This window comes from Sinocyclocheilus grahami, unplaced genomic scaffold (genome assembly GCF_001515645.1).
Source record: "Sinocyclocheilus grahami isolate Dianchi unplaced genomic scaffold, SAMN03320097.WGS_v1.1 scaffold198.1, whole genome shotgun sequence".
Lineage (NCBI taxonomy): Eukaryota > Metazoa > Chordata > Actinopteri > Cypriniformes > Cyprinidae > Sinocyclocheilus > Sinocyclocheilus grahami.
Window position 1 is genome coordinate 497,533 of NW_015505377.1, and position 10,172 is coordinate 507,704.

At 36.3% G+C, this 10,172-nt stretch overlaps 1 protein-coding gene across 3 annotated transcripts in view; it reads left to right on the plus strand.

Moving 5' to 3' along the window:
• LOC107595166 (paladin-like) overlaps window positions 1-10,172 on the plus strand; it is a 68,411-nt gene that overhangs the window by 43,606 nt on the left and 14,633 nt on the right. For all 3 annotated transcript variants that reach the window (XM_016285505.1, XM_016285506.1, XM_016285507.1), the window contains exon 18: window positions 1,034-1,174. In XM_016285505.1, coding sequence (XP_016140991.1) covers window positions 1,034-1,174 — 141 coding nt within the window. The remainder of the gene's footprint in view (window positions 1-1,033; window positions 1,175-10,172) is intronic.

A 10,172-nucleotide genomic window follows, 5' to 3' on the forward strand; every position in this document is an offset into this window, starting at 1 on the left:
ACACACACACACACACACACACACACACGGAGAGAGAGAGAGATAGAGAGACAAACACACACACACAGTATCGAACCCACAACCTTTTGCGCTGCTAACGCAATGCTCTACCACTGAGCCACAGGAACACTTTTTTAATAAACCTACTGGATGAATCAGCGTTTTTGAACGATTCTCTTGAATAAATGATTCATTCAATTATAAATTTAAGTCACTTTTCGCCACCTAGTGGCGAAACAATGCAATCGACATTCAAAAGCGGATTTGCTCTATTTTGGTTGCGCTACCATAGACATCAGTGTTTATATCTGGATTATAAACTTTCATCCCAGTATTTCTGTGATGATATGAATGACTGTACGACAGAAATAATACTGTGTAGTTGAAAAGACTGTTTGTGAAGCTTTTTCTTAACCAAACATGGTAACTGCTCTTTGTGTGTCAGCAGCAGTGCGAACGCAGGTTTGAATGATCCGGTAAGACTTTGTCAAAGGTTTAACAGACACGGGAGAATCGTTGTCATTTAGAAATGAGATCGTGTGGTTGTCTGAATCGAGATCGCGATCTTTTAACGATTAATCGTGCAGCTCTAGTGGCTACTTTTGATTTATTCGTCCAAAATTGACGAATTCCGTGGCATTCCGCGCTATAGAGTAAATGACGTTTTTATGAATGGACTCCGCGATCTCGTCCGTGTTTTCGCAGAAACCATATGGCCCTAGAAATGTAACCACACTTCACAACATTTCGGCTAGCCCTGTGTGTTGTTTGAACCAGTTGCAGGGGTGACCTCACATCACAGGGTCTCTCTCTTTCTCTCTGTAGCGTATGCGCCCAGATGCGTTCTCAGCTACCGAAATTTGGCACCGATTGATTTAACATGAATCGGTACTCTGTAGTACCAACACAATTCGGTCGGTACCCTTAAAAGTACAGAGTTCGGTACCCAACCCTAGCGCTCGTGGAACACCAGTTGTTTTGCTACATTAATAATATGTGTATATGTATTTACACTATGTTGTGTGTGGTGTAGGTGGTGATGAAGTTGGTCCGCTTGCTTCCTGACGGTCACCGGATGAAGCGGGAGGTCGATCTGGCGTTAGACTCCGTCAGCGAGACCATGACGCCGCTGCACTATCACCTGCGGGAAATCATCATCTGCTCCTACAAACAGGTAGAGGGCGCTCTGTCATCCCATGCACTGATAGATTGTGTGCTTGTGTGTCACTTCAGTCTGTCTGATGCATAAGCTGCACAAAACACCAAGAGCTTTATAAGATTGCTGGTTTACAGTTGTGTTTACTGGCTTGATACTGTGACTGCAGAGGAGTCTAAGAAATAGTTGCTGTAGGTTTGAGAGGTTCGTGACATCAAATCAGTTTACATATTCAGAGTTTTATGTGAGTTTGTTTTAAGATTTTTTTTATTTACTTTTTTTCTATTACTAATTTTCTAATAAATATGCATTTGATCTTAAATCTTTTTTATTTTAAATAATATTTTTAATATAAATATATAATGTAATATTTATTCATTAATAACTGTTTCACATATAACAAAATACTTTTTTAATAAGATTTTATTTTATTCTAAGTATATGCTCTTTTATTTTGTATGTTCTATTATTTATTTTCTAATACTTATTGATTTATTTAAAATAAAACAATACTTTATTTTATCCTTAATATATATTGTACATTACATTTTTATTTTCTACAATTTATTTTCTAATTTATTTATTTAAGTTTTATTTTTTTAAATACAATAAAACAAAATACTACATTTATTTTATTCTAAATATGCATATTTATTTATTTAAATGAAAAGAAGACATTGCTTAATTTTATTTTATTCTAAACATATGCTCCATGTTTTTATCATTTATTTTATTTTTTATTTTATTTTATTTTATTTTATTTTATTTTATTTTATTTTATTTTATTTTATTTTATTTTATTTTATTTTATTTTATTTTATTTTATTTTATTTTATTTTATTTTATTTTATTTTATTTTATTTTATTTTATTTTATTTTATTTTATTTTATTTTATTTTATTTTATTTTATTTTATTTTATTTTATTTTATTTTATTTTATTTTATTTTATTTTATTTTATTTTATTTTATTTTATTTTATTTTATTTTATTTTATTTTATTTTATTTTATTTTATTTTATTTTATTTTATTTTATTTTATTTTATTTTATTTTATTTTATTTTATTTTATTTTATTTTATTTTATTTTATTTTATTTTATTTTATTTTATTTTATTTTATTTTATTTTATTTTATTTTATACAGCAGCTTTGTGTTTTATCTACATCTGTATTCTTGTGTCGTCTCTGGGTGTCCAGTAGATGGTAGCACGTTTCCTCGTTAGATTTCCACAACTACTCCATAATCAGATGCTAATCAACTTCAGCCTCTATTCATACAAGCAGCACAAATGTCAAGAGTCTCCTTGATTTCATCAGAAGGATTCTGGGAAAACCCTCTAGTGTTTGTTTGACGTTTCCTCGTGCATTAAGATCTGCAGTGGGCTGTGAAAGCCTAACGACTGACAGACGCTGTGCTGTGAGCGAGGGGTGTGTGTAATTGTGTTTGTGGGTCAGGACGGTCCCGGGCGTCAGTGTCGCTCTTATGTAAAGCTCAGAGGGGCGGGTTTGTGCAGCGAGAGCCGCTCTCAATGGATCACATTGTCCCGAGCTGCTGTTTTTTCCCTCTGCATTCAGTCATTACAGTACCGGAGCCCGTCTCAGATGAGTGTTTCCCGTGTGGAAAGCGAACACTGATTCTTCTGTTTCTCGTCTCTTTGTTGCTTTAGATAAGCGCTGCTGACGGAGAGCGATTTGTAATTGAAATGATCACAGGATGTTTTTGTGTACAAATGACTGTGTGATGCTGGAAGCGTCTCTGAGAGAGATTGACTTGTTTGAGACCCTTAAAGGGACAGTTCACCTAAAAATTAAAATTCTGTCATCATTTGCTCATCCTCGAGCTGTTTGAGCTTCTTACATGTGTGGAGCATAAAAGACGATGTTTTGAAGAATGTTAGTGACCAGGGCTGCGTTTCCCAAAAGCATCGTAAGCCTAAGTTGATCGTAGCTCAATTGGTTTCATTACGATGCTTTTGGGAAACGCAGCCCAGACCAGTTGCTGGCAGACATTGACTTCCATAGTAGGTTAAAAAAAATACTATGGAAGTCAATGGCTACCGTCAGCTGTTTGGTTTCAAACGTTCTTTAAAATACCTTAAGAAGAAATTCATACAGGTTTGAAACTTAAAGGTGAGTAAATGATGACAGAATTAAAAATTTTGGGTGAACTGTCCCTTTAAGCATATGCTTCTATATTAAGCTTTGTTATACATTTCCATATTTTCCGGAATATAACTATATAAAGAGTTATTTATATAGTGCAATTAACGTTGTGCACACAAAACGTAGATTTGTGCCGAGTGAGCGAGTTTACTTGAGCCTAAGATTATTTGTATAGAGCATTTTCAACACACTTTGCTTTAAATAAATTAGTTTATAATAAATATTGTTTATAATGTCTGTTTTATACTTAACATTTATCTTTCTAATTCTGTTCTAAATACTGCATTTGCTGTGCAGTGAGAGGAACTAAAACACATGTTTGTAAACATTTTATTTTATTTACTGGTATTTTACATTATTTCTGAATTGAATAATAAAATGCATCTTATACGCCAATGCAACTTAATTATTATTTTTTTTCTCTCAACAATGCAGTTTTGGCCCGGTGTGACTTATTTTCCGGATAATATTGTATATCTGTGAAATAATCTGTGCTAATGATCCAAAATTCTGATTTGAATATCGACAGGCATTTTTCACTTTTTCTATTATTCTGATATCAAACCATAGAAATGTCAATATTTTGGCACTCTCTTGACTCTCTTCACTCTCTTATTGGTCTGCGGTATTTTTTTTTTAAAGCCGTCATGAAATGAAAATCTATTTTCTAAATGTTTGTTACAGATCTTATTGTGAAGATCTTTATGCATGCATATGATTCTGTTGTTGTCATTTTTTTGACTTGGTAATGCTTAATCAAATTTAATTTTCATAATCCATTACACTCAGATATACTATATCATAATATGGATGAAAAGATCTGTCTTTACTTCCGTTTCATCATGACTTTAACATCATGAGACAACACCTTTTAATCAGGACAAACTTAGAAATACGTTTTTTGGACCTAGGAAATCCTTTATAGTGTTTTCATGCTGTGCTGAATTTGATCAAATGTTTGATTATTTTCTGTAATAATTAATTAATAATTCAACTTTTTCAGAACCCGGCCCTAAATGGAACATAAATACAATCAAACTGTCACTGGTTGATTTATATGTCAATCACTGGACCGTTTTTGGTCAAAAAAGGTAGTTAGGTCAGGCTTCATGAGTTTATGGGTTTAATATTCATTAATTTGTCAGTACGTGAAGGTATTCAGATGTTTCTAAATATGTTTGTTTGCATTTGGCACAGTTTTTGCCTTGTTTTCTGGCTGCCGTTGAACATCTGATCACGTTTTGCATCACACTGTTTCCATGGCAACCGCATCCCACTCTGGACCACTGACATTAGCTTCGGTTCTTGTGCGGTTTGTTTGATTACAATGCAAACTTTCAGACAGCTTTGATGCACACAAGCCTCATAATTTTAGTTCATATCACTTCTGTCTGTACAACACGTGTCTGATGGATTATCTGAAAGTGCTTCCTTTGCACTATTTATTTTAATTGAAAGACTGTTTTGTTCTGCGCATATTGCTCTAGTCAGACTGATTCTGGCTTCAGGTTCCCATCCGACGCTGCAGCCAAATCATATAGTGAGTCGAAGCCGAAAAACCCAATGAAATATTCCAGTAAACGTGGAGGAAATGTAAAACAGTGCCTAAAGAAAGGCCTTCATGGTTTGGAAGGCGGTGTGGAAAAATATTTGCAGAAGGAAGAGAATGTAGAGAGTAGCGACGTCACGAGAGAGAGGGATGGAGCCGATCCAGACGGTGGAAATTTAGGAGAGACCACCGCACAAAAAGACCCTGACGGAAAACGTGTGTGTGTTGAGGGACGGCAGCCAAAATCATTCGACCAGAACAATTCGAGCTGTCCGTCTGAGCGCACATGTGCCGAGACAGATTTTGGTTTTGCTTTGTGCTGATATCTGACACGCTTTGAATCTTGTTGCATGTGTGTAGAGAGCTAAAATGCCAAAACCTGAGCGTGCAATTAAAAATAGTTATTTTTGGAATTTAGAAGTCCTGGTTAATCTCCATACATAAATTACAAGACATTTCTGTAGCAGTGATATAAATGTATTTTCTCAGTTCTGGAAAAGGCATGGAAATGTAATGGACGATTTGGAAACCCTCATACAGTAGATGAGATTTTAAAAGCGCTGTAAGCACTAGAAGATCATAAAAACACAGTCTTAGAAATCTAACAATATTTTTAGGACTAAATCCAAACATATTTGACTTCTGATCATCTGATGTACACTGAAACACTCGTATCTTATTACTTCGTGAGTAATTTCATTGTGAGTACTACGAAGTCTTTTTTGTCAAAAATGATATATACATATTATTAAAAGAGTAAATATATGCATATGCATGGGTGACATTTGACTCTTGAGTCGGGGGGCAAGAAAAAAGTACAGTCATTGGAAGTACAGTATGCATCAAATATGCTCTACCATGCATCAAAGCAGAATAGAATTAATCAAGAATTACTTGGAGGTTGCCTGCGTTTACTAAACTGTGGAGCTTTGACTCTAGTTGCTGATTTGAATTGTGATGCTTCCCGATTTAAGTGGCCTTTTTTTTTTTTTACCAGAAATGTGCATGCTTTTCTGATGTTCGTTTCAGTTTTCAGTGTTTTTTCCTTTATCAATTCAAATGTGTTCGTTTTGAATCGTTGCTACTAAAGGTGAGACACGTGAGGAAAAAGAAAACGATCAGTTGTGGGACTATTCGGTGTTAAATTGCATACCGTTTTTTTCAAAGGCATTTTTGGTCCTGTCCATTGCTTTGGTTATCACTGTGTCAATCACTGATATTTCGAGAATGAATCCAGCATAAATATGCAGATGTCATTCCCTGAAACGTTGCAACATGTATGTGTCCGAAAAACGAAAGTTTCATACAAATTCTGAATGGATTATAGCCTAGAAAGCAAGCAAAGCACGCTCCCTTTATTGTCACTAAAGCATCACTCATCTTAGTTCATTGCAATCTCACAAAGTTCCGTTATAATCGATGAAGCTCTTTAAACTACACAACGAATCTCTTATTTACATCACGTCTGCACTTATGAGATGATTCACAAGCGTGCAAACCTCCGGCGCTTTGAGTGAATTCTGAAAACTCTGACGCTTCTGATTGGCCACTGCTTTGAAGAGATCATATTCACTTGATAATTTTCACATTTTAAGCATCTTTTGAAATAGTAAACTGAATTTATTTCAAATGTTCCTTAAGTTAATTTGTGATAGTGATAGAAAAAAATTCATTAATATGATTTGCATCTTCAAAACTTGTGAATGTAATGGTTTTATGCCACATATTCAGACGTGCATAATTCAAATAATTTTTTTACATTATTTTTCTTACTCCTTTCATCTTCTTCTTAATAAATATAATGATGTTAAATGATGGTAATAATTTATGATAAAAATGTAATAATAAAGATATCATTTTATATTATTACACAATTTAATTGAAATGAACAACAATAATAATAAATTATTATTATCTGATTAACTATTACTAGAAATATTTGTTGTTGTTGTTGTTGAAACTTATTTTTTCAGCACACAAGGCCCTGTGAAAAGTGAGAGAGATGAGTGAAGATGAAAATGGATTTTTAATTGACGAGTGTGTTTCTCAGAATCAGTCGATTGGCTCTTCCTGTCAGTGCTAATTACAAATTTAATTAACTTCTCACACACAGCCGTTGTTCTTCACACAGATCAACACACATGGCTCGCTTTAATCGCTATTGATTGCTGGAAGCTCTCGTATGTTGATCTTTATTATTGAATATGATGTGTGAAGTTCGAGAACGATGGGAGGATGGTAGAGAACTGTGTTCAAAACTTGGGAGTCATTTAGATTTTTTTTTTAATTAAAACTTTATTATTGAGCAAGGATGCATTAAATTGAGCAGAATGAATGCTGTTCTTTTGAACTTTCTGTTCATCTGTGAATCCTGAAAAATAAAATGTATCACAGTTTCCACAAAAATATTGGGCAGCACAACTGTATTTTTAATCAAATAAATGTAGCCTAAGTCAAGTCACCTTTATTTATATAGCGCTTTTAACAATACAGATTGTGTCAAAGCAACTGTACAGCATTAATTAGGAAAATATTGTCAATAATGCAAAATGATAATAGTAAACACTCAATTTTCAGTTAAAGGCAGTTCATCATTGGACATATGATAGTGATTTGCTGGCGTTTGGCTGGTGTTCAGAGCACTTGGGCCCGTTGATTTAAAGAGCGGCCCGCACACGCTTCAGCTTCAGCGCTGAAGATCCCACTCGAAATCACTGATCAGCCAAGAGCATTTCAACATGACCTTATTAATGCTTGTAAAATGACATCTAAGATATTTCATTTTGACATCACATGTATCCATCGCAGAGAAACCAATGCCAGAATGTACTGCAACAAACTCAGTGAAAATAAATAAATAAATTCCTAGATGGTGGGTGCTTTGAATTCTAATAATATTTCACATTTTACTGTATTTTTTATCAAATAATTGCAGCTTTGGTGAGCTTCTTTCAAATACTTCCAGAGCCCAAGCGTTTGAGTGGTAGTGTGTATATAAAGATGCACTGCACGGGTCACAAGGTGTTTTTAGCAGTTGAACTGATTGTAGCTTCACGTGGCATCTTTGTTTGTTTTTGTTAGTGTTACAGACGCTCAGCTGTGATTCTGTCGCGCTGCTGCTTTCATTTCTCTCAGGAAATAAGACGGCGAGGCACCTGTGTGTCTGTCAGCCGCTTCCCGTTCACATGATCAGCATTCCAGCCATCAAATCCTGCTGGAATTATTGAATTCATTTCTCTGGCTCTTAATCATGGCGGTTTTTTTCTCTGAGATTCAGTGAGGTAACTGGGAAAGTGCTATTAAAATGTTCATCTTCTCTTCTTCCAGTTAATGCGCCAGATCTCCGTGCACATTTTTCTCTCTGGAATGGAAGGAATGTGTTTCCCGCCACGTGTGTGTGTGTGTGTGTGTGTGTGTGTGTGTGTGTGAGTGAGTGAGACTGTGTGAGTGAGTGAGTGAGACTGTGCGTGAGACTGTGTGTGAGTGAGTGAGTGAGTGAGTGAGACTGTGTGTGTGTGTGTGTGAGAGTGTGTGTGTGTGTGTGTGTGAGAGTGTGTGTGTGTGTGTGTGTGAGAGTGTGTGTGTGTGTGTGTGTGAGAGTGTGTGTGTGTGTGTGTGTGAGAGTGTGTGTGTGTGTGTGTGTGAGAGTGTGTGTGTGTGTGTGTGTGAGAGTGTGTGTGTGTGTGTGTGTGAGAGTGTGTGTGTGTGTGTGTGTGAGAGTGTGTGTGTGTGTGTGTGTGAGAGTGTGTGTGTGTGTGTGTGTGAGAGTGTGTGTGTGTGTGTGTGTGAGAGTGTGTGTGTGTGTGTGTGTGAGAGTGTGTGTGTGTGTGTGTGTGAGAGTGTGTGTGTGTGTGTGTGTGAGAGTGTGTGTGTGTGTGTGTGTGAGAGTGTGTGTGTGTGTGTGTGTGAGAGTGTGTGTGTGTGTGTGTGTGAGAGTGTGTGTGTGTGTGTGTGTGAGAGTGTGTGTGTGTGTGTGTGTGAGAGTGTGTGTGTGTGTGTGTGTGAGAGTGTGTGTGTGTGTGTGTGTGAGAGTGTGTGTGTGTGTGTGTGTGAGAGTGTGTGTGTGTGTGTGTGTGAGAGTGTGTGTGTGTGTGTGTGTGAGAGTGTGTGTGTGTGTGTGTGTGAGAGTGTGTGTGTGTGTGTGTGTGAGAGTGTGTGTGTGTGTGTGTGTGAGAGTGTGTGTGTGTGTGTGTGTGAGAGTGTGTGTGTGTGTGTGTGTGAGAGTGTGTGTGTGTGTGTGTGTGAGAGTGTGTGTGTGTGTGTGTGTGAGAGTGTGTGTGTGTGTGTGTGTGAGAGTGTGTGTGTGTGTGTGTGTGAGAGTGTGTGTGTGTGTGTGTGTGAGAGTGTGTGTGTGTGTGTGTGTGAGAGTGTGTGTGTGTGTGTGTGTGAGAGTGTGTGTGTGTGTGTGTGTGAGAGTGTGTGTGTGTGTGTGTGTGAGAGTGTGTGTGTGTGTGTGTGTGAGAGTGTGTGTGTGTGTGTGTGTGAGAGTGTGTGTGTGTGTGTGTGTGAGAGTGTGTGTGTGTGTGTGTGTGAGAGTGTGTGTGTGTGTGTGTGTGAGAGTGTGTGTGTGTGTGTGTGTGAGAGTGTGTGTGTGTGTGTGTGTGAGAGTGTGTGTGTGTGTGTGTGTGAGAGTGTGTGTGTGTGTGTGTGTGAGAGTGTGTGTGTGTGTGTGTGTGAGAGTGTGTGTGTGTGTGTGTGTGAGAGTGTGTGTGTGTGTGTGTGTGAGAGTGTGTGTGTGTGTGTGTGTGAGAGTGTGTGTGTGTGTGTGTGTGTGACTGTGTGTGTGTGTGTGTGACTGTGTGTGTGTGAGTGACTGTGTGTGTGTGTGTGTGAGAGAGTGTGTGTTGTCACTGTGCTGCCGGACAGACTTACTCATTCTTTATTTTACACGTATTGTAATGATTGTAAAATGGAATATAAATAGTAAAAACAACAAACTCTGTAATAACACAAGTGTAAGTCTGGGAATGATGTAGTGATCAAAACGTGACAAATGAAAAGTCTCTTATATTTCAGCTTCTTTTTTTTTGAAAATGCAGCTCTGCACACTATGAACATTTATTAACAAACTTTCTGAACACATTTGTAATGAGCACTTCATGCTTTTCCTGCACTAAATCTACTCTAAATAAAATAAATATAAAAAATTCCATATAAAAATATAATAATAAATATTTTGAAAAAAGTAGATATTTGTTTACATTTATATATATATATATATATATATATATATACATATACTGTATATATTTGAGACATATAAATATAATATCTAAAACGTTTATATAAAAATGTAATATAAA